The following is an 18,664-nucleotide window of genomic DNA, read 5'->3' as shown; positions in this document are numbered from 1 at the left end:
TGCTAGCAAAAAATGAGACCCACATATGACGCGTTTGCTACCAACCAATCAGCGCTCGAGTTACCGAGCGCTGATTGGTGGAGAGGGCCGTCGTCAGCAGCTAATTACACGTTGTTTTCCTTGAACATGTGCGTGAGCGCTGATGCTGCTCACGGGCTGTTGCCATTTTTCGTAATGCTGAAGGCACGGGAGCGAACCCCCCTGCCACCACCACCACCACCACCACCACCATCATGAAGTTGGCTGAGAGGCCCACCCGGGCGCTGGCTAAACAAAACATCCATAGTTTTGTCCAAGGCCCTAAATACAAGGTTGCACGGACTAATTTCTACTAAATCTACCAGAATATAGTTTCACGGTTGAATATTTTAATAACTATTCAATCAAAACTTCTTTATTATTTTCTCGTTATCATTTATCAGCGATTTTATAAATTGACTTTCAATTTGCTTGCCTTTTACTGGCAAAATAACTTTCTAGTATTGGGTCAACATAGTTGTGTAGCAGTAGGAACCATATCTGGCAAAACCCCAATGCCTACATACAGCAGAAAAGCAGCCACCAGGTGTCGCCACAGTCGCCACTTTGTCGCCACACAGATGTCGCGCGCGTCGCCAATCGCCACACTACCGATTTCCATAAGGACGCATATGTACGGATATGTATTGGAAAGTCGCCCTTAAGGATTACGCTTACATCCTTTGCTTATGAGGTCGGTGGTTGGAAATTGGGAGGGGCTCAGCTATTTTCGACGACGGATATGGCTTTATCACATGATGAGGAACATGCTGATAAGCGTTTTATGTGTCATAACAGCACATAAGTATTTTTAATCATTTTTCAAAAATAGCCGTTCTGCCGTATCTTTCAGTGCAAGGTGCCGTCGGTCATCCCCGACGTTACGTCACGCCGGGGATTGCCAGATATTCCTACTAGACTTCGACGCCCCCTGGTTTTGTCTTCCGTTGAGTCGTTGACTACATATCACGTCGATTTAGAGACAATATTTCGCTATTTAAAGGTAGTGTGCCACCTTTGAAAGATTTCTCATTTTATTTTTCCTACGATAAGAAGCTTCTGTTTTTACCTAATATCGCAAAAAAATCAAAAATGGGCCTGGAATAGTGCCTTTTTCGCCTAAAAGTTTATCGGTTTTTTGATATGTATAACAATTGTAGTGGGCTGACCTGTAAACAGGCGTCGGCAACAATCGCGAATGCGGCGCACATGTGACAATAAGCAAAGGTCATTATAGAGTTACGACTACGACGTACGGGAATGAGTTATCAGCTGTCTAATCGTAGACAACACAATGTCGAGCCTTAAACTGTAAGCCTGTATGGGTATTGTTTCTTTTATTTGGCTGTCGAACATTATTTATGGTTTGAAATATGATTTTATGTAAAATAATTGATATGAAAAAGCCGTCTCTTAAGTTATGACCCCATTTCACCACACGCAAGTGGCAGGAATGACAATGATCAGCTGACGCATTTTTCTTGGCCGAAGTCAGAGCGCGCGGCCCGACGCACCACCACCGCACGACAAAGTATGAGCGAGCAGAAGCCGCGCCCAAAGCCAGGGCCCCGGTAACGTGAGGTAGCCGAGTCGGGGCAGCGTGCGCTGACCCAAGCCGGGGCCGCAGCTTTGGGCGCGGTCTACCGCATCCCCGCGGGCAGCCCCGGGCTATAACATGACACCGGGAGGACGCGCGGCCCCGGCTTGGGTCAGCGCACGCTGCCCCGACTCGGCTACCTCACGTTACCGGAGCCCTGGCTTTAGGCGCGGTCTACCGCACCACCTAACAGGCGTGTTCGAAACCGCAGGAGATGATGATGAACGGGTTTATCGAAACTTGATTGGATGAGCATATCGGTAATAGCGATTTCAGTGTGTGCATTTATTGTTCATAGTGGTGTGAAATGTGGTTGGGGTACGACCGACAACCCGTCGGGGCGAATTTCGCACTGGGGTACTCAAAATTTGAAGAATTTAAGACGTTTCCATGAGTTTTGAAGGTATGGATAAGTTCTAAAAATCCGGTTCTCCTTATCTGGGCCATTTACTCCATACGGTCCAGGAAAGCTGGCACACTACCTTTAAGCAAATTGAGGAAGTCCTAGGTTTTACTGGGGACGGTCCCCAGTAACCCAAAAGCTACTGGGGACCGGTCCCCAGTGTCCCCAGTGGTGGTTACGCGCCTGCACACCGGCCTAGTTTTACACGCACATTTGCATTATGCTCTCATTGTGGACGACCTCGACTGGGACATTGTCAGGGCACCGGACGTGCTTCTGAACACGCTCATTGATGATAATAGGGTGGCAGTTACGGTCCAAGGACGCAGAATACGACACCGAACAGCTGATGTGTTTGCGTCACTGGTCAGAGACGCTGGCTTCCTACCCGTTTGACGTTCCGTATCGATAGTACTCGATTTATCGATGATGTCAGACTCTGTAGAGACATACTATCGATAATACAGACAGGAGACGATGCGTGACCTGTGAAGTGCGCTCATCGCGCCGTGGCTTCCACGCCGTACCGCGCCGGACTTACCACGATTTTCCGCGTCCACGCAGCTTGGAAAGGGAGAGTGGGGCGTGTTATGAACGTCTATTTACACACGGAACATCAGTCTGCCCCGCCATGCTGCGAGGCTAAACTCGGCGACAGGCTGTGTAGGGACAACTTACATACAGCTCAACTTAGGACACGGTGAGAGCTGATTAGGTAAGCAGTAAGCCTCTCAGTTATTGGATATGCTACACACCAAGGCTACGACAGTGACATTGCACAGTGCACACGTCGGAGTGTCATCATATAACCAGCAAACAGCAACAACAAAAGGCGAAAGGAATGATGTTAGCATCTAGCCTCAAGATCTTATGATAGTGAGCGAAATGGTGAGCTGGTGCGAACTTACTAAATCACAGCGTGGATAGCAAGACATCAATACCTTTTATGTACAACATACACGACACAATATTCATACACTTCTTAAATTACGCGACCTTAAGGGTATAAGGAAAGTGACAAGATGAGTGACAACATTAATTACAGCACGCTCCGTTTATCTGGCCTAATGACCTTATTCACGCCAATATGCCCACACATTCCCTTACTGGCCGGTAGTATAAAATCGCTGGTCGGCCTCTCAATGGCTGAGGGCAGGCTGCCCGGCCGGCACACGCACCACTCAGATTAGCCTATCTGTTATATAGTGGGTGATGTAGTGACGAAACAAAATACTATATGACGAGCTACCAATGACTTGAGCGTGCATTTTTTACACAATGTTGACATTTCTGCTGTGTACAATTACATGCCTAAACTGTGTGGTGCTCGCTAAATTATCATTACAAACAACACTTCAAGACGAATGCAATAAAAGTAACATTAGCCCGTACTAGGACTATGACTTATCTAACTTAGCCTCAACATACAATAAATGTGGTGCTTGTTACACTGCTATGCTTTTAGGTCCATTTAAAGTGACTTCGAATGACACAATTTTGTGACTTTCGGAAGTTCGGATGGTCCAATGGCTCACTCAATAGACAGGAGCCAAAATAAGTGTTGGACCAGGAACAATTTTCAATAACAAACGATGAGTATATACTACATTGATATGTTGCCACAACGGCGCGCTCAGCGCGCGCTGGTGTCGCCTGTCTCGGCTGGTGTCAGGTGAGTCAGTGTCAGATATGGTCCCGGAATGTGACATTTCCCGACTGTCTCGAAACCGTGCGCCGTTTGGCTATTTGGGTGTCAATATTTTCTCAATTGCGGTGAGGCGTTGTGCTAGCTGCTCTGTGTGCCACTACCGGTCTTGTGGCCCCAGTTTGAGTTTCGGTGCCAGTATCAGTGTCACGTTCAGAGCTGTTCACTGGTCTTTGACTCGTTACCGGCGGGCGGCGGCGGCGGTGTATTAGTGTCGGTGTCAGTGTCAGTGTCCGGTGTGTCAGTTCGGTGTCAGTACGTTCAGAGCTGTTCACTCGTCTTTGACTCGTTACCGGCGGGCGGCGGCGGGGCGTCGCCCTCCTCCGGGTCGTGGACCACAAAGAAGCGGCGGTCACTGTACAGATCAGCTGTGTCCAGCTGCTCCCAGACGCGCAGACGTAGGATGGCACCTGTGGACAACGACTAACGTTAGCAAGCGCACACACAGATAGAACAGCCCTCGGTTCTGATGCTCTCCGGAGTGGGGCGGCGGCGGTACCGGATATCCGGAAAATCACGGTCGCACAGATCACGCGAGCCGCCAAAACACACTGACGAATTACCGCCTACCACAAACACAACACACGAACGCGAGTTTTATGGCATTGAATCAACAAAGAAGCACGCATATGCCTCGAGGTCCGATCTGTGCGTGGGCTTCCCAACATGTTCGGATTGCCAACAGGCTAAAAGTCGAAGCGCTTGCTACCGATCATTCTAGCGTTGCCGTATGACCAAAGGTTGACCGCTGATAGCCGAAACACTACTAGACTCGCCCCCTGTTTGGTATGTCATGCACTCTCACACCGTGCATTTATCGCCACATAGAGTTACCTACCCACACAATACACATCCTGTACTATACAGTTACTTATGCTCCATAGCCTTCCATGCCCAGACAGAGATCGACCGATGTCTCGCGTGTCTGACCGTCTACCAGTTTCTCCCGTCCCTCACCGGTGACGAGTCCGGTGATGATGGCGATGGCCAAGGTGATGAGCAGCGCCAGGATCTGCATGCCGCCCTGGTACCCGGCCGAGCGGCCCGCCTGGGTGCCGTGCTCCGGGCCGGCCAGCGCCTGGGCAGTGGCGTTCTCCATCGGCTCCATCGCCGGGAAAATCACGTACAGACTGGGGAAGAGAGAGGGAAATCACGTACAGACTGACGAGAAAACAGAGGGATAGTCACGTAGGTACTGACTGTCAAAGGGGACAATGCCAGCGAGAAAAATAACGTACTCCCTCGGCTTCATCATCGGCAAAATTGCATGCAGACTGACGGGGTATGAAAGTCACGTACGGGCCAGCTAGAAACCATGCGTCGTTGAAAGTTGACCCAGAGGAAGATTAACCCTCGCCGGACCTATTGGTTTTCTACATACGCGCCGGCCGAGGGGGGGGGGGGGGGCGGGTACGACCCCCCCTCGCCGTTTCGCCCCTGGTGGAGCTAGCGCGTCGCGGAAAAAACGAGCGTGTGCGCCGTTACGAGACGCAGAGATTGGTACCCGATTTTAAGGTCCTAGGTCAACCGGTGACCTCTGAGGTCAGGTCAAGTGCCCCAAGGTACGGTTCAGTTTTTGGTGAATAACTTCGCAAAAAACGGCCACAGAGCGCCGATTTTGGCAGCATCGTGTTTGTCTCGCTCAGGCGCGTCGAATGATATACTTTTTGTCCGGGTCAGGTCAACTTGGGGTGTTGACCTCAGGTCAAGGTCAGGTCAGCACCCCCAGGTCACGAAGTTGGTCGAAAGAGGTCATGTCGCATATCATTCGATTCGGCAGGTCTTCCTGAGTCCATTGGTGGCTTTCCCGACTCGCTAGCTCAATTTGATCAAGAGTTATTGACGAAAAACTAATATGACCTTGATGACGTCATAAATGACGTCACGCAAGGTCAGCATTGCAAAAGTGACGCATCTAACCTTGCAAGGAGTGCATAAAATCACGATTCTGTGTGCTTGAGATAGTTGGAGATCGTTCCCGGCGCCAGAATAGCAGTTTTCATTTTTCCCCATTGACTTATAATGGTGAGGTCACGAAAATGACCTGACCTCATATGACCTTTAGCAAAAATCCGAGATATACAAGTTGTGGGACTCATAATGGATACTAGATCCTGCAAGTTTCATTTCCCTGTGACATCTCCTCTGGCAGTGAGGGCGTTGCGAAGTTGCGACATCTGAAGACCGTGCAGAGGTTCACTTATGACGTCATAGGTCAGTGACCTGACCTGACTCAAAAATGCGGTTGGTGTCAAAAGATGGGGCTTGGATCAAAGGTCAGGTATGCCAAGTTTCAGCTCTCTATCGCCAGCGTGTTCGGAGCTATCGCGAAAAAACCCTATGGGGGGGGGCGGCACCCGCCCCCCCCCCCCTCGGCCGGCGAGGGTTAAACTTTGAATTCTCAATTCATTGAATAAAGATTGAAGCCTCGTCATGTTTTTTTCCGTTTCATGCCTATACCTACTCCTGAAGACGTTACTTCAGTCTGTTATGAGCGGCTTTACAACGTTTGACACGTTTGAAGAGTATCCGTCCCTGTAACCCACCTGTCGGCGTACTGCTCGTGCGTGGCCATGGCGGCCATGATGGCTCCCACGATGCCGGCCAGCACGCCCGGCATGCCGTGCAGGTTGTGCACGCCGCACGTGTCGTGCACGCGGCACCGCTCGTCCAGCGCCGGCTGGCGGCACAGAACGGGAGATAGGGTGATACAGTGAGACGGGGGAGTAGAGTCAGAGAGAAGTTCAACAGAACAACAAATATCGCTGGCCCGGCTAACCGCACAGAACGGAATAAGTAGATGCTGCACACAGTCCGTCACAGCGTCAGTTTTAACACCAACCGCGTAGGTATACCATTAGCGCTCTTTAAAATGGATCATCTTTGAAATTCACCTAAGTTCCCTACAAAAGTTCATATGGGCATTCAGAGAGAAAAAAAAAACTTCCGTCGATAATCCGTTTGATGCATGCAAGGGATACCTTGATAAATGGACTGTCGCCACCCCCAGTCTCAAAGCAGCGACACACTTTACACCGGCTCCGTCACAACGGTGTCCTTTTTACCGCCGCTCATCCGAAAAACAAACACGTCTCTCCCCCTTACACACAGGCCACAGCTGAGCCGTACTACGCGTCAGACCCGTACGACAGTGATGGACCGTCCTGCTGATCGTCCCTCAGCGCCAGTCATTGTACCCCACCGGCGGTGAGTCGTTAGTTTGCAGGCCGCGAGTCGTACGCAGCGCGCGCACCATCTGCCATGAATCAGACGCGATGTCCTCGGCGATAGGCAGAGCAGCGTCCGTCTCTCCTGGTCGCCGAGAGGACATCGCCTCTGGATCTGATACATGTCAACAGCGGCGGCCGGCCGGCGAGCTCTCGCCCCTCCCCTCCCCTTCCCCTCACGCCCCACTCGGCCCTCCGTCCTGATTGGTGGACGAGCTGGGCCGGCGGGGGCTCGGCCGTCCCGCCCCCAGCTCCCGCAGGGCGGTTGGTTGGGAGGTGAGCGGGCCTCCTCAGAATGTCTCCCCCCCCCCCCTCTCCACCGGCCGGCGAGGCGAGCAGGCACGTAAGCAAGTAACCAGTAATCCTTATTTATCAACACGCTATCCAAGGTGCTACTTAGATAATAATATGTTATGTAATATTCTATTTCGTATAAACCGTTCGATGCATTGCTTTACTCTTTTTACAGCGCTGATAATGGATAGTTATCTGAATCAGCACAAATGCGATGCGATCCATTTCACCGTTACTTGAAAGTTTTTACTAATGGTACAAGGTATCTGCATTAGACAACATTCCCTATATTTGTTGTTCACATGTTAAGTACCTTCAAACGACATCCAGGATTCCAGAACATTTAAAAGCACATGCCTACGCTGGTCTCATTAGCCAGATTGCCGGACTTTCTTGTATCTCTGTTCTCCATTTCACATACCTATCAGTCGGCCATCGGTCTACACCTCCCACACTACGCGCACGCGAGTGACCACATTACAGCCCTGACCTGGCACGTATCCGGCGTGCCCATCGCTTCTCTTCCTCTGTAGTTCCAGTAGACTATCCCGTGTCGCGGGAGCCGGGAGTGGCCGCACGGCTTTATTCTGACGGCTGTCCGTGTCCACTATCCCTGTATCTAACTATAATCTATAGCTTTCAATATTTTCGCATCTCTCTCCCTCTCTCTCACTCTCTCCCTCTGCCCTCTCTCTCTCCCACTCTCACCGTGATGATGCTGAAGCCGATGACGGAGAGGACGCCGGCCACCGAGCCGATGATGACGGCTCCGAACGGCTGTACCATCATGTCGGCAGCCGTGCCCACCGCCACGCCGCCGGCCAGCGTGGCGTTCTGGATGTGCTCCTGGGAACGGGGGAGGACGGGGAGGGTTAGCTGCGTGGTAGGCATTCATCATCTAAGACAGTGAAAGGCCGACTTAGATCTATTGTAATTGAAAATCCCAGCGTGTCGTCTCGTACGTGAAAATTGGTTTATGTGTGGCTGTACATAAGCTTAGACGTGCTTACCATGAACGTTTCTCACCATGCGCTTGTCTTCACGCATTTGTTGAGACATTCTATTTCTCCAAAAGGACTAGTCAAGCCACATATAACACACAACCTTCCAATATATCCCCACAGCGCACGTACGACGCAGGGTATACATATTGGTGCGACGTACTCCGGACTGGCCGGCCGTGAGATTCAAGGTATGTGACCCTCTAGAGGCCGGTGCCTTCTGAAGCCGCCGTCCCCGCCGCCGGCCGGACCAACTGCGTCTCACACGTCCGATGTATATCGTCCCACTAGTGTATGGCTGTCGAGCGGTCACCGCGCCGCGCCGGCGGGCCCACCGTGCGCCGCCCGCCGCGGCAGGACATTCGTTAGCCGACTCAGACCGCCTGGCAATCAGCGGCCGCGGGTGACAGGCGGAGCCGACCGAGCCGCGCGTGAGGCCGGGCCGCCGCGCCGCTCTACCGCGCTGTTGTGCCACTCTACCGACCTTCTGCGCGGGTTTACCGCGCTGGGATGCTCCACCGCACTGTTGGATGCTCCACCGCACAGGTATCGGTGACTGCCGAGCGGCAGGCACGGCAGTCGGTGCGGTTATAGCCTCCGGCGGATCGGGTGATCGTGGTTCACCGGTTCAGTCCGGACTGAACCGGTAAAAGGGGCGGACCTGACTGTGTACGGGTGTTGCTCACGTCGAATGGTAATAGCAGTGTTGGTTAGGGATGTAGCTCGCATTGCAATGTGTTTCACTCGAGTGAATTCACTTGGATTCAGTGTTTCATTTATGTATAATAGCGGTTTCTTGAATCACCAGTGCATACAGGAATGCTTTAGGCCGTAGGCAATAGGTATTTTGGCCTCCAAAAACAAACATTAAATCGCCAGCTTTTTCACTGACAGTTTTGTCCATAATTTACCACTAGAGGATGATGGGTTTACAATAGGGGTACCCATTTTTCCCGATTTTGGAACTTTGTGGGTGGGGGTGGTTTTTCCCATTATTTCGCGGCTCCTGATTCCAATGATGCCAAAAATATTGAAATCAAAGGTGGTTTAGGGGTCGCGAATTGAGATCGAAATTTGCGTATTTACCTAGAAATATGCCTATTTTACGCTGATAGTAAATCGCACCAAAGGCGAACTTTTTGTTTCGAAAGTCAGGTAGAGGGGTCATTGAGCGCTCCTTTTCCATCCAGATCGATGTGCTCCATCAGGTGGTTCCGGTTAAATGCTTTACTAGCGATCATTACGATGTCGATATTGTAACATTTGGTAAAAAGTGCCGGGATGTTTTGCTCCTGTTGCTGGTATTATGGTCAGCGTGTAATCATTTTTGATATTTTCGTCCTTTATGAGTTGCATTAGTGACCTTTGATGACCTGTGAGTTCAAATTAAAATGTGACGCTTCAGTTGCCATCTCAGTTCATGACAGGCTCTTTGTGTCCATACAATTAAAGTTTGTGCAAATTAGCTCAGAATACATCTCACAGATCATGGCTCCGAAGGTATTTCAAACCATGTAATTCAAAAACGATCAAACCATTTTGACCGTATACTTCCACAAGAAACGCCGTCCTGATCGCTCACGGCTACGATGTAATACACCTATGAGACAGGGTAGGATAAATCTTGGTGTTCCATGGTCCATGGTCCACCCACTGCGTCGGCCCCCAGGCAATGCCAGGAGTCAGTAAACGGTTCTGCCCCGGAGTTGGCTGAATCGTTTAGACTTTGGCACTTTCCTAATTTTCAGCTTTAGGCAATGCCAATCGATTTCAGTTCAGCACCAGCTGAGGCTTTGGACTGGGCCTGTCGAGTGCAGCGTAAGGTTTGTTACTTTATCTTGCAAGGATACTGCTGGCAGCGGCCATCACCAGGCACTAGTTCCATGACATGATATCTGCACCCGTCTCATGTCAACAGCTGCTTGTAGTGGCACATGCCCAGAACTGGAGCCACGAGCAGTCGTGCACGCGTTCGGCCAGGCCAGTGCTGTCCGTCATCAGCAAGATTGCAAACATATTGCTTTCATAATGGGGTGAGGATGAAGTTTCATTGTTCCTCTCCTGTGATGTTCTCGGCCAGCTATCTTTCCATATGCACAATCGCATTCTGTGTGCGGTTGTGGGTGTTTGTGGGAGAGACGCAAAGCTACACTCATACAGCAGTCACCCAACGGCGCGGTGGTGTAAAGCTTGCGCCCCTCCCTCAGCCGTGTCTGCAACTCCGGGACTATAGGGGAGGTCGGCTAGCGAATTGGCAAAGGTCATGCATACCGGCATAGCTTAGTGCTGTTTTTTTATCCCTTTGTAGATGTAAATAGGTCATTAGCAACTTCGTTATCTAATTCATGCCATATGTCCGTTAAAATACGGCATGCGAGTTATATCGTCACATTCGTAACGGCTTTTATTGCCCCTCCCACCCAGATTGTATCGATAAGTCAATGTTCATTGTCCATGTCCTGGGGATCAGTCATTTCTTTTGCTGAATAAGACGACTCATTGAAAACTAAATGGTCCTAATGAGGAAGCTTTGATCACTGATTTTAACCCTCTGACTACATTGGCAGTCGTTCTAAGAGTTACGGTCTTGCGTAGGTAGGCACTAATGACAGTCTAAGCCACAGTGAGTGCAAATGAGCATATGCTGTTCATTGACCAAAATGATATATTTGGTACTCTCTTTTACCGCTGCACGTCGAATATACAACCAAAGCAATGTTGCACGGTGTCAAACAGTCATCAATACCACTGCAACACATTGGCTTTGCATATTAATAGTCGTTGAAATGAACTAATTTTTCCAAGTAAACTTAAAACTTCCAATGCAGGCTCGCGACCCCTATTAATGGTCTGATATCGTTATTTCTATCACTGCTAGATCCAGAACGGAGCAAAAAAAAAAGATAAAATCGACCCCAAACTGTTGACATGGTAACCTTGTCCCAACATAAAATGATGTTAATTTGGTCGATTTTCCGCTAAAACTGACATTTTCATTTTGAATTTGTGATCCCTAGAAATCGTTTGGTCTCGTTATTTTTGGCACAGATGGAATCAGAATAGACCAAATCATGGGAAAATGGACTCCAACCTGTCGGCATGGTAACCTTGTTCCAAAATAAAATAACATTATTTTGGTCAATTTTTCGCTAAAATTGGCATTTTCATTTTGAATTCGCGACCCCTAGAAATCGTTTTATTTCGCTATTTTTGGCACAGATGAAATCAGAATAGACCAAATAATGGGAAAATCCACCCCCACCTAAAGTTTGGAAAATTGACCCAAAAATGGGTACCCCTAGTTTACAAACAATCGGTAAACATTTTTCGGCGTTCACCTTCCCACCCCTCCCTCGCCACTCACCATGGAGAACTTGCTGCGTTTGTCGAGCAGCGCCGAGACGGCGAACGACACCACGCAGCTGGCGCAGAGCGAGAGGTAGGTGTTGATGACGGCCCGGCTCTGGACGTCGCCCTGCGCCAGCGCCGAGTTAAAACTCGGCCAGAAACACCACAGGAAAATCGTGCCTGGGTGGGGGATCAAACAGACGGTCAAATACATGCGTGGAATATAATAAATGAAGGAGACGGACACGACACCTTTTACCATATTTTTTGTATATTCACTGAAAGTAATCCACAAGTAACTTTAGTCCGGAGTCTCGCGTATCAGCAGACCCGCTCATAGTTCTTCTGAATGCTTGAGACGAGGTGTTAGTATCACTGATGTTAGTTGTCGGACTTTCGTCCCCGTCTTGAGTTGAGATGTTAGTTTCACAACGTTTCGAGTTGAGATGAGAGTTGAGTTTCGAGTCGAGTTGAGAGTTGAGATCACAACGTCTTGAGTTGAGATGTGTAACATCTCAACTCAAGACGGGGACGAAAGTCCGACAACTAACATCAGAGACCCGCTCATATTACGTTAAGGTTATGGGTAAACGTTATGGGCATTGCGGCACAGTATACCTGCAGGCGCTTTTACACTGCCATCTATGGGCGAAAGGTGAAAATAATGAGCATTGCGGCACAGTATCCCTGCTGTCTTCGTTATGATGAACCTTTGCTTCTTCTCGTCTTCGCTACAGCTGACTCAGTTGTTTCTATTAGCCGTTTTACACTTTATGTAAACTAATGAGCGAATGAATGGATAAAGGTTTACTGCGCTGATGACGCAATCAATAAAAAGTTTTCTTGCTAATAGTAAACGTCTGGTTGATTTCTTTAGCTCCTTACCGATCATCGAGAACAGGTCGAAGACGGTGTTTGAGGCTGCTAAGTCTCCCTATCGATAATCGATACCAGTTTGGCTATCAGGGCTCCTTACCGATCATGGAGAACAGATCTGAGACGGTGTTTGAGGCCGCGTTCTCGCTGTCCCGGTCCTTTCTAAACATGGCGAAACTGACGGCCAGACCGAAATACGCGCCGAACGCGTGTACAAATATCGAGTCGCCCATATCGGACACCTGTAACAGGAGAGGGCGAGCTTATGGGTATGTTGACCAATAACTCAAGGCCTAGTCCTAGAAAACCATAATGTACTGACCCGATAAAAAATCCTCATTCCCGACGATAAGTGATGATCATAGTTACAATTAATTAGGCCTAATAAAGTACCAAATCCTATATTTTACTGTACGAATTTACCCAGGAACATCCATCGGTTGCACTTACCTGAAGGTATCGCCGACCAATCACTTCATTGAAAGCAAAGATGGGAACCTGAAAAAGATAGACGGAACATGACAAAGGAACGAGAGCACACAAGACGCAACACATGAACCTTTATTGAATGTCATTACGAAGTCGCAGTTGGCACCTACAAAAGCCACTGACATTGATTGAACTCCATGTCACGGTTCCCGTCTGTCTACGCAAAAACACTGTTTTTACGCTGTTTTTGTCTTCACTATCGCTTGACAGGACTAAATTCGTCATTTATAATGAGCCGCTCGTATTGCCTCGACAATGAGGGAACGGAAAGAGTATTTTGCTGCCGGACAAACTGAATCCGCGGACCGGGTACCCTCTCTGGACGAGAGAGTTCGCCTGTGTTTTGACGGGCGCTCAGACGACCGGCCTGTCGGTGACATCTGAAGGGCGCACGGCGGGATAATCCACCCGACTGGTGTATAATGGACCCGTATCCGTCTATCGCGCATACCGAAAACGCATACATTTCCAGGGGGTCACGTGTGCGCTGGAGTGTAAGTGCATACCTGTACCACGAGGCAGTGGAGCGTCTGAGTACGACCGAATTCGGCACTGGATGGGTATGGGCGAAATATTCCCGGTTGCAGCTTACCAGCCAAAGGTCTAGTTGACAAGGGTTTCGTTTTTTACCTATAGGTATCTGTTTCGGGCGTTTTTGCATAACGCGCACATTCCAATCAAGGTATTTATTTATAACGAAAAAAAAATTATTGCGGCCCTGGTGGCGCAGTCGGTTAACCCGCGCCCGGCTGGGGGTCCTGGATTTCCACGCCCTGCTGGGGGGGGGGGGTGTTTGAACACCCCCCCTTCTAACTCGGCTCCTGGGCCACGTAGCGATACGCGGAAGGCGGCGTTCGAAAGAGCGTCAAAAATAATGAGGAAATCACTTCGGTCAATTTTTTGGTCAGGTCAAAGGTCAGGTCACCAGAGGTCATTGAAGGCAAAATTTCGCCGATTTCCAGGTCGAATGTCGACAATTTCCAAGAAGCCAACGCATAACTCGGGAACCAATAGAGCTACAGCGCCGCGGAAAAGCGCATTCGATAGCCCTATTAGCGCCCTTTCTGAGTAATTCTCTCAGATTTGACCTAACGTCAACGGTTTTGCCTGCAGGGGGCAAAAACTGCAAAAATAGCCGATTTTTTCGGAAACAGTTTTTCTGCAATAACTTTTGACCCAAGCCTTGTACGAGCTTACTTTTACCGGCATCGTGTTCCTCTCGTCAAGACGCATCGAATGAACTATAACTTGACCTTGAAAGGTCAACTTGAAAATTTGACCTCAGGTCAAGGTCATGACCTGACCGGAAAGGGTCAAGTTGCATATCAGTCGATCCGTATCGTCGAGCTGAACACATCTAAGGCGTTTTCATCGCTCTAGCATGCCTCTATCAAAAGTTATTTGCGAAAAACTGTTAGATACCATTCGTGACCTAAGATGACCTCAGGGCATAAACAGGGGTCACGGACACCATTTTCATGTTCAGTGTGTCTAAACCACTTGTAATTCAGTGTTTGGGAGTGTTTATAATGTCTTTCGTCCAAAAGAGGCGCATTTCAATTTTCTCCCATTGACTTATAATGGGGAGGTCGCAAAATTGACCTGACCTTAGGTCATCGATATCAAAATTCTGAGATATACATTTTGTACATGCTATCGCTCTTAGCAATCGCTGAAAGTTTCAAAGCGATCGGTCACTCGGTGTAGCTATGACAGACATTGAAACTTTTTATGAGGTGAGGTCACTTCAAGTGACCTGGTGACCTGACCTTGAATGACCTTGGTCTGAAATTTTCACAACATGTGTAGAATTGATGTATGATAAGGTATACCAAAACGGCGGCGCTCCGCGCCGCCGTTTTTGAGATATTCGCGAAAAACCACAAGGGGGGTGTTCAAACACCCCCCCCCCCCCAGCAGGGCGCGGGTTAAGGCGTCGACCCGCGGTGCGGGCGGTGCCGGGTTCGGGTTCGATTCCCGGTTCCGCCCGTTCCGCGGGCGTCGTCCCCGGCTGTGTCACCAGATGTGGGGGTAGGCTCCCACTTCAGCCGTAGCCTGGGGGGTGGGGGAACAAGGGCCAGGAGGAGGAGGAGCCCTCCTGTAAATGGGACATAAGTGCCCGTTGGAGGGAGGTCTGAATAAAAAAAAATAGCTGATATCTGTCTGTCCGTTTGTCTGTCTGCCCGTGTGTCTGTCTGTCTGTCCATCTGTTCATCTCTCTGTCTATCCGTCTGTTCATCTCTTCGTCTGTCACTCTGTCCGTCTGCCTATCACTCTGTCTCTCCGTTGACTGACCTCGATCATAGCCATCACCAGTAGCTGCGTGGGCGACGTCTTTCCGAGCACCACTCCGAATGAGATCAGGATACAGGCGGCAGTGAAGTCGGCTCCCAGCAGACTGGCGGAGGAAAACCCCGTGTAAACTCCATGGGGGCATTATAAGAAGACGTGAATTAGAATACCTGAGCAGCATGTTTTCCGCCATTTGCTACAAAGAGAAGAATGTTGTAGAAGAGCTCGATACATTATACTGTAGACTGAGCACGTTAAAAAACGCACCAACAATGTAAATGCATTTCGCATCAGGTAGACATAGCATCGCCTTAAAAGCAATGTTGTTTTCTAAACCATTGTTTGAGATATACCAATCACCTGAAATGAATGAGGCATTAACTCATTATCCCAATACCAGAATTTGAGCCACCATAACGTTGGATCTTTAACTCAGAGCTAGGGATTATCTTGAAAGTGCCGTCTAAGCCAAAGGCATCAAAGACCGTCTTTCTCTTCGCCCACGGGGAGCTATAAAGGTGGAGAGCCTTATGCGATCTTCGAAAAAACCATTAAATTTCTGTACATAAAAATGAATGGTACATTTAAGTGGTGCCATTGGAAACGCAGACCTCTATTTCAAATGGTCCTATGCTTCCTCCCTAATTTTCTACAGCCAAGTCCTATAAGAGAGGGAGCTATCCAGATTGTTCTATAAGATCGCCGTAAAAACATCGTGACTGTATCACTTAATCGAATGAAGGCTTTAATTGGATATATACCGTTGAAAGTGCAGCAATCTGCAATCTGCATATGTCTAAACCGTAGGTATGTGAGTTTCGGAACAGACAACCATGACTGTGAGATCGTGGCTGATGTAACGCGACGGCCTTGCCACATTCGAGCCTCTGTGAAATAAACATGAACGGTGTATGTATATCCACTATATACATACATACACATTCCAAAGCATCAGCCGACTAAATCGTGTCTTGTCACCTTATATTGCCCTGGCATTAATGAGTCATGCATCCAATAAAAGCGACGTGCATGGGACGGTTCATCGCATATTTTCCCGTTGAAAAGAGAAAAATAAGAGTTGTCAATCTCAAAAGGCTGGCTTAACAATTCCCAAATAGCAGCACTTCAATGAATCTGGTGGTTTGGTTCATGTGATTTTGATACTTTGATTCCTAGTGATTTTGAAGCTGTTCACCGCAAAAAAAGAACGATTGTACGGGCTCTATTTTGAGATCATTACGTATAAGTGAGTCACCAAAAGAGTTAGGTCCATTCCGATTTTTTTTCGGAAATGTCAGCTAACCTGCCACACCTCGAGTATCACACCCTGCCATTTGATTCTGAGACGCCCCGGCGCCCGTCGGACCCACCTCTCGACGTCGATCTGGATCCTGCCGTCGTGTAGGTGGAAGAACCCGTTGACGATCACGGCCCACTGCAGCACCAGCGCGGCCAGCAGGAAGTTGAGGCTGACGGCGCTGAGGCCGTAACGCTTCAGGAACGTCATCAGGAAGCCGAAGCCGATGAATATCATCACGTGCACGTCCTGGAACACTGAACAGAGGACAACGGTTCAGCACCATCGGAATGAATAAGGCGGAAGCTTCGAGTATTCTCCTGCCAATGATGTGACATAAATTGTTACAAACATATCTAAACCATGATTAAAAAACTATATATTCCTTACACACATCACGGAGTTATAGCGTAAACATCCAGGAAAATCTCACAATGGTATCAGTCTAGCCATCCTCCTACATAGGAGCTACATCGACACTCGAATGCCAATCAACATAATGGCAGTCACAACAAGAAGGCATACATTCGCGATATGCTGGATGATCTCAACGACCTTGCTTCGAGGATGAATTATTCGGTAGTGTCTTACGCTATACTTACTCTATATGCATGAAAGGGGTACAAACACGTTACATGCACACATACAACATGCATGAATGCATGCATACATACATATATACGTATTTACGTTGCTACATGGGTAGCTTCCTGCACATAAATAAGGAGCAAATATTGCGAAGGTGACAAGCCAATCATGTAAGGGTCACGTCCCTTCTCACAAATTCATGGTGTAACACAGAGTGTATCAGGAGCGATACCTAAGCTATGCACAAAGGTCCACTCATGTAGGCAATCGTAGTAGTGCGGGGTAGTATCTAACTTTTATACTCCGCCACCCGCTATTTACCGACCGAGAAGCCGAGGTAATACGGCACAAACGGGCGTTAACTCAGCCACTAAACGAGTCGAATTGAAGACGGTCGAGCAACTGAATTAACGAAAAAATAAGTTACTGGGAAATAAGTGTTGAAGGAACGGAAAAAATTGGAATATGAAGAAGGACGGGAGCGAGAATGTATGTTGGAATGCCCCAAGGACATTGCGAATCGACACGGATCTTCACCCTACTATCCTCCACGGTCTCCCGTCCTCTGTCCTCTCTCCCCAAACCCTCCCTCGGTCTCGTCTCACTCACTGCTGTACATGCGGAGCAGTTTTCCGGGCGGCGTGTCCTGTGCCGCGGCGTTCGGCTTTGTCACAGAGTACTCGGCGAACACGCCGAACAGGATGACGAACACTACCTGGAGGGCCACCAGCACCAGCGGGTGCAGCGTGCCCAGAGCCATCGCGGCGGATGGAGAGGGGCGGAAGGTGGGGAAAGCACGAGGATGGTTAGACGGTAAGCGGTGGATGGTAAGCAGATAGACGGTGGATGGTCAGATGGCGCACGGTGGACAGTGAACGCTTAGACGGTTAGAGGGTGGACGACGGACTTGGAACGACAGTAGATGATAGACGGCCAGACGGTTAGACGGTGGAAGGTAGACGATGGACGATAGACCGCAGGACGGTGGGCTACGCTCTAGTCAGACGACTGACAGCGAACTGAATACACGGCGGCGCTACAGCGAGCAGCGGACGGCGGGGCTCCTCTCGGCACGCCCGCTCGGGGTCGAATGGCTGTCGGAGCCGGAGACGGCGGCGGCTGGGTCGGCGCGGAGCGGATCGGGGACGGATCATTGGACGGATCACGGTCGGTATATACGGGCCGAATGGTGCCCTGCGGCGGCGGGTCACCAGCCAGCACAGTCTCTCGGGTCGCCAGGTCCGCTGCTGATGTCCTCACGACATAGGGGATGATGGGTGTCTTCCAGCCGTTCACGGCAGCTCCAGAGAGGACTGAGATTTGTTGTTGACGTTCACACATATGTGAACGAAGAACGGTGTGGCTGTCTATTTGATTATCCCACAGGCCACTGGGAATAAATCAAATGAAGGTTAGCGTCGGTCTGTGCTCCGCAGCTCTGCCACATGTGGCTTAGAAGGTGTATACTTCCTAGATCAAGTCATAGGATGCCCAACGAACAGCGGCAGACAGAGCAACCCACCCATTCT

At 49.4% G+C, this 18,664-nt stretch overlaps 1 protein-coding gene across 1 annotated transcript; it reads right to left on the bottom strand.

Moving 5' to 3' along the window:
- Window positions 1–2,597: 2,597 nt before the first annotated feature.
- LOC122386656 (ammonium transporter Rh type A-like) lies at window positions 2,598–18,444 on the bottom strand. The gene is made up of 10 exons (XM_043376062.1): window positions 17,745–18,444; window positions 16,621–16,804; window positions 15,254–15,356; window positions 12,920–12,967; window positions 12,570–12,711; window positions 11,610–11,773; window positions 7,953–8,090; window positions 6,270–6,403; window positions 4,681–4,853; window positions 2,598–4,133 (listed from the first exon to the last, which is right to left on the bottom strand). The coding sequence occupies exons 1-10, from the start codon at window positions 17,893–17,895 to the stop codon at window positions 3,985–3,987; spliced, it is 1,386 nt and encodes a 461-aa protein (XP_043231997.1). The 5' UTR covers window positions 17,896–18,444; the 3' UTR covers window positions 2,598–3,984.
- Window positions 18,445–18,664: the final 220 nt, after the last annotated feature.

Source organism: Amphibalanus amphitrite, unplaced genomic scaffold (genome assembly GCF_019059575.1).
Source record: "Amphibalanus amphitrite isolate SeventyFive unplaced genomic scaffold, NRLGWU_Aamphi_draft 000258F_arrow, whole genome shotgun sequence".
Lineage (NCBI taxonomy): Eukaryota > Metazoa > Arthropoda > Thecostraca > Balanomorpha > Balanidae > Amphibalanus > Amphibalanus amphitrite.
The sequence above is the reverse complement of the archived record's forward strand: the minus strand, read 5'-3'. Positions and strand labels throughout refer to the sequence as shown.